General features: G+C 45.4%; 1 protein-coding gene across 1 annotated transcript in view; it reads right to left on the bottom strand.

Annotated features, from left to right (window-relative positions):
- Positions 1-222: 222 nt before the first annotated feature.
- ASIC1 (acid sensing ion channel subunit 1) overlaps positions 223-6,000 on the bottom strand; it is a 356,087-nt gene continuing 350,309 nt past the window's right edge. The window contains exon 12 of the mRNA XM_040340273.1: positions 223-816. Within this exon, the coding sequence (XP_040196207.1) occupies positions 712-816 (105 nt within the window). The 3' untranslated portion in view covers positions 223-711. The remainder of the gene's footprint in view (positions 817-6,000) is intronic.

Raw genomic sequence — 6,000 nt, 5'->3', positions numbered from 1 at the left:
CCCAGGAGTAGAATGTTCTCCTTATCCCAGCACCCAGTGCATCAGTTCACGGTTTGTAGTGATAGTTTTGCCCGACACTTTTAAATGCTTCTTCATGTTGAGTTAAAACTCCGCTTACAAGGCTCTTATTATAACAGTATTTGATTTTTGAGTGAATAAATTTGTTTTTGTGAAACTCCATTTTTTTTCTTTTTTATACAGAAGAATTCTGACTCTTTTGGGTAACTTTAAATCACTTTAAATCATTGTTCTTGGACTACAGTATCCCGTTATGTCACCCTAACAAGTGTCTGATTTAGGGATTAGTGTATTCAAGAACTTGTTTATAGGTATGACAATCCTGATAAATAGTACAAGGCTTGAGTACTACTTAATGTGTCCATTCTTCGAGTCATAAAGATACTTAATGTGTCCCTTCTTCGAGTCATGAATAAACTTAGTGCGTCCATTCCAGTCATTAAAGTGATTTCTGTACTTCAGGCCAATAAGGAGCAAGGTGCACCTCTTTGTGTCAAGCTATACTCTCCCCTTCATACTCTTGGGGCAGACTTAAGTTCTCTTTACAGTATTTTTGTCTTTGAATTGGGATGATGCCAGTTTTTGGTTATGTAGATTTTCGCCCAGGCTCTTGTGCTCTCATCTCCGTATCTCATTCAGTCTTGTTTCCTCCCGAAGATGATTTTGCTCTCTCGGCTGTTTCAGTATGTGGTCTCAGCATGTGAAGTCTTCAAATGCACCACGTACTGCGTGGTGGGGGAGAATGTTCGCTGTGTAACTCATGCCTGCTGGGTGCCCTCTCACGCCCTCACACGGAGCCTGTAATGAGAACAGCGTATTCATTATAAGTGGCAACAGCTGAGGAAGCATGTACAACACTTCTAGATAAATTGGAAAATCAGTATCACATATAAGCCAAAATAACTATATATTTCATAATAACTTTCTTTGAATTACAGTTTTGTATTTCTAAAAGGAACTTTTACTGACAGGAATGAATACGTTAGTTGCTTGGCTGCCTCTGGCTTCAATATTTTCTGAGATCTGAACTTGGAACAAGCATGCAGACTAGGAGGGTCAGTGATGTTTAAACTTCCAAAGCTGGCCATACACTAGTGGGAATTTGTTTGATGTAACCCAGTAGTCTCCAAACTGCGGCACTGGGGACCTACCGGTGTGTGGCCTTTTGCTTGCCTTTATCTGGTCCTTGAGGGATCATTCCTGTTAACTGACACCAACAATAGGGCATAATTCCTGCCCCTGACATCAACAATGGGTCACTATTCCTTAAACTGATACCAAACATTGGTACATCATTCCTGCCCCTGACATCAACAATGGTTCACTATTCCTTCCACGGACACCAACATTGGTACATCATTCCTGCCCCTGACATCAACAATGGGTCACTATTCCTTCCACGGACACCAACATTGGTACATCATTCCTGCCCCTGACATCAACAATGGGTCACTATTCCTTCAACTGATACCAACGATGGTACATCATTCCTGCCCCTGACATCAACAATGGGTCACTATTCCTTCCACGGACACCAACATTGGTACATCATTCCTGCCCCTGACATCAACAATGGGTCACTATTCCTTCCACGGACACCAACAATGGTACATCATTCCTGCCCCTGACATCAACAATGGGTCACTATTCCTTCCACGGACACCAACATTGGTACATCATTCCTGCCCCTGACATCAACAATGGGTCACTATTCCTTCAACTGATACCAACGATGGTACATCATTCCTGCCCCTGACATCAACAATGGGTCACTATTCCTTCGCCGGACACCAACATTGGTACATCATTCCTGCCCCTGACATCAAAAATGGGTCACTAATCCTTCCACGGACACCAACAATGGTACATCATTCCTGCCCCTGACATCAACAATGGGTCACTATTCCTTCAACTGATACCAACGATGGTACATCATTCCTGCCCCTGACATCAACAATGGGTCACTATTCCTTCGCCGGACACCAACATTGGTACATCATTCCTGCCCCTGACATCAAAAATGGGTCACTATTCCTTCAACTGATACCAACGATGGCACATTATTCCTGCCCCTGACATCAACAATGGGTCACTAATCCTTCCACGGACACCAACGATGGGGCATAATTTCTTCCGCTCACAACAAAAATGGGGCATTATTCCTCCCACTGACACCAACTATTTCTCCCTCTAATACCAAAGATCTGGCATTGTTTACTCCCACTGGGCACAATCCGGCCCCCCTAAAGTCTGAAGGACAGTAAACCGACCCTTTCTATAGAAAGTTTGGAGATCCCTGTTCTAATCATTGGTGGGGTCAAATTGTTGTTATTTTTTTGGATTGGGGCGACAAGAAAATTCTGAGGAACAGGATGGAATTTTTTTTCCCAAACAAATCCCAAATCCCAAATAAATGTGGTTTTCATTCAGTAATGTCCATTTATTCCCTAATCAATGTGTAAAGCTACAAACCTTTTGAACATTTGTAATGACATTTGTCGAGTCATCAAACATACTAAGAATTTTTGTATGAATTTTCTTACAAATGCTTGTGGCGAAAGTTTGTTTGAAAATCTATTAGTGTTTGGCCAGCTTAGTATGCATACTTCTTTGTAGACCCTCACTGTACCACCGGAGGACATTTGCTCGGCAATGCTACATTTATAGAATGCTTTGCATTTTTTCAATGAACACAAGGCATTGCCTGATTGGGCAGGCTGGAGAAGAGGGGCAGTGATGTCACAATCTCTACTTTGTCCAATCAGAGATTGTCTTGTATTTATTGAAAAAATACAAGGCATTCTATAAATGTAGCATTGCCGAACAGGTGTCCTCCTGCGGTCAGTGTGCAAAGGGGAGGCTGCTTGCACAGAACTCAAGCAGGACCCAGAAGATCTTGGCTGTCGTTGTAGTAGCATGGCTACTGCAGAGATCTTCAGCTTCTCCAGCGGCCCATCAGGTATATATCTGTCCATACATCAATATTTGGCTGGACCCAAGCCGAATCTCAATCACTGTGTCGGCTCCCTGCTCAACAGAAGTCAATTATTTAATCAACTTCTGTCGAAGGGTCGTGGTGGAAAATTTGACGACCAGTTGCTGCAGCCAATCAGCTGCAGGTGCTGATCAATGTATTCTGACAGTGGTGGGGAGGGGGGGGGGGGGGGTTGTTGTTGCTGCCAGAATACAAAAACCTGGTAGGGGGATGGGGGGGGGGGGGGGTGTATTTCTTTGTTGTTTTTTGTTCAGCCTACTGGAGGTGAAGCGGGAGAGAAAGACAGAGAGAGCAATTTGCACAACACAGACTTCAGGAAGTACAATTCTTCCACTTCTTCTGTAGAGCCTGTTAGGCATTCTCTGAAATCTGGGTGCAGTAGAATAAAGAACAGGCAGGTTAACCACTTCAGCCCCGGGAGGTTTTACCCCCTTCCTGACCAGGCCATTTTTTGCGATACGGCATTGCGCAATTTCACTGACAATTTACGCAGTCATGTGATGTTGTACCCAAACAAAATTGACGTCCTTTTTTCCCCACAAATAGAGCTTTCTTTTGGTGGTATTTGATCACCTCTGTGGTTTTTATTTTTTTGCTGTACAAAATATACAGTCATTAATCCACTTGGAATACAGCTCCTTCGGGCCTGTTTGTTCCTTGAGGGTGCAAGATACTACCATCAAGGCCAAATAATAAAATGATGTGGAAAGTACATCTCACACAGCAACCGGTTTCTAGCCTTTATGCAAACATTCTGTCAGAAAGGCGATAATTTAGTTTGGGTTGTAGGTGACTAGGTCACCTTTATTTATGTAGCGCCCCCTTACTTTCAGTATGGGCACTACGCTAAAGTTAGTGGGGGAAATGGGAGAGTTATTTTGCTCCCATTCATAATTCGTAAAATTTTGGGCTGCTGTCATTCCTGAACTGTCCTGTAGGTCAGTCTGTGCTCCAGGGGTGCCGATCCCACCCGTGGGCGACAGTTGGCGCTAGAGGGGTTCTGGCAGAGCCACTTTTCCCCAGCAGCCAATTAGAGGAGTTTTCCCTCGCGGAGCATGCTGGGGGAGAGTATATCTGTGGCAGACGCCATTTTTCTTGGTTCTTCGCGGGTTCCTGGTTCCAGGTGCGGCACCCACCTTTAGGGTGTGCGCACATCGCGGGCCCCACCACTCTGGACTACCTGGCCTGGGGTCACACGCTACGTGGAGTTCCAGACTCTGGGCCCTTATGGCCTGGAGTGACTGATGCTGTCAAGGGGCCCCAGTGACTTACTGGGTCCCCCTTCTACTGAAGAGATCCCAGGCTGTGTGCCGTTCGGTGGGGGGTCGGCTTGAGGAGAACCCGGAGGCAGGTTGTCCAATAGGGCTTGAACGAACCATTGGGAATCTGGTGACCGGGACATTGACAGGTACACTTCAACTGTCACTCGGTGACCCTAACTTAATCTACTGGGAGGATTTGCTCGATCCATTTAGCTCATCCAAGTACTAGGCCTGTGGCAGGGGCCCTAGGGCCGGGTCTGTGGCAGAGACCTGTTCCTCCCAGCAACCTGAAGTGACACTTCGGCTGCCAAGCTCGTGGCAGGAGTCTGTCCGGGGGCACTTCACCCACTCTGGCTAGAGTGGCGACGAACTGTATCTACTACTACTGAGAGCAGGATTGTTCTTTCTCATATCCAGGCCTGATACTGCAAAGTTCTCTCTTGCTTCATCAACCTTTTCTCTCTACCTCATGGTGATGTTGGTCATGTTGGGCCGGAAATAAAGCATTCAGAAAACCTGGACAATCGCTTACTCATCTACTCATCAACTTCACCCCTAGACAACGGAAAGAGGTAACTTAATACGCCGATCCCAAAAACAACCAGCAGCTCCTGAGGGGGTAGCGCTACATTTAAATTTATACTTACCTTCTGAGAATTGCTTCAAAGATTTCTATGGGTGGATTTCTTACCAAGAACAATGGATGGTGAGAGATATGCCTATCTTGGTGTCAATCATACACGTTGATGAAATGTTTATCCCTGACATAGTTTACATAACTGTCCTTTTTCCATGGCAAAAACCCCCGCCCCCCAAAAACAAAAAAAAACAGCCTACCACTAGTTAGCTCTAGTGGTAGATGCGTTTTCAGGCGATTCACAGCAGTCAGCAACTATGTTAGAGTGCTCTCAAATAAGGTCTTGTACTGTCAACTGCACCTCAGCAGGCTCAGGACAGGGGGGGGGGGGGCAGGAGGTGCAGCTGCCCCAGGCAGTGTTGCCAACCTGCCAGTTTGAAATTTACTGGCATGACACCCAAAATTTACTGGCGCAGCCATATTTTTACTGGCATTTCACAAAAGTTACTAAATTACATTTTTATGTGCAAATTTCAGTATTTAGGCTACAAACAAGTATGCTAGCAATGTGATTTAAGGTAGATATTAAGGTAAAAAAAACATATTTTTGTTATTTTCGATATAACAAGGGCAAATTATTTAGTCACATCACCCTCTGCCTCCACCCCCCTCTGCCACAAACACCCCCCTGCATTCACTCCCCTCTGCGGTGCCACAATCTCCCCCCTGCCTCTAATCTCCCCCTGTCTCCATCCGATCCCCCTCTGCCACCATCACCTGATGTCACTGTCGGCTAGACTGTCTCTCACTCTGTATATCCCCGACTCCCCTGTGAACTTTGTATTGCCTGGATGCAGCAGGCTCCGTGCTGCTCAGCCTCCGAGTCCTGACTCCTGCTCCAGTGCTGTGCTCCTCCGACCTCCTGGTTAGTTACAGATTTAAAATTCTGGCGCGCACGCGCCTGGTGGGATAATACATCACTCGCCGGCGCCGCCCGACACAGGCTCTGTGAAAAGCTCATGATTCTCGCGGAGTAAAATCTTTCACATTTTACAAAAAAAAATTGGGCTAAATTTACTGTTTTTTTTTTTTTTTTTCTTCAAAGATTTAAAAAAAAAAAATAGCATTTGAAAGACCACTGCGCAAAT

Source organism: Rana temporaria, chromosome 2, assembly GCF_905171775.1.
Source record: "Rana temporaria chromosome 2, aRanTem1.1, whole genome shotgun sequence".
NCBI classification, from domain to species: Eukaryota; Metazoa; Chordata; class Amphibia; order Anura; family Ranidae; genus Rana; species Rana temporaria.
The sequence above is the reverse complement of the archived record's forward strand: the minus strand, read 5'-3'. Positions and strand labels throughout refer to the sequence as shown.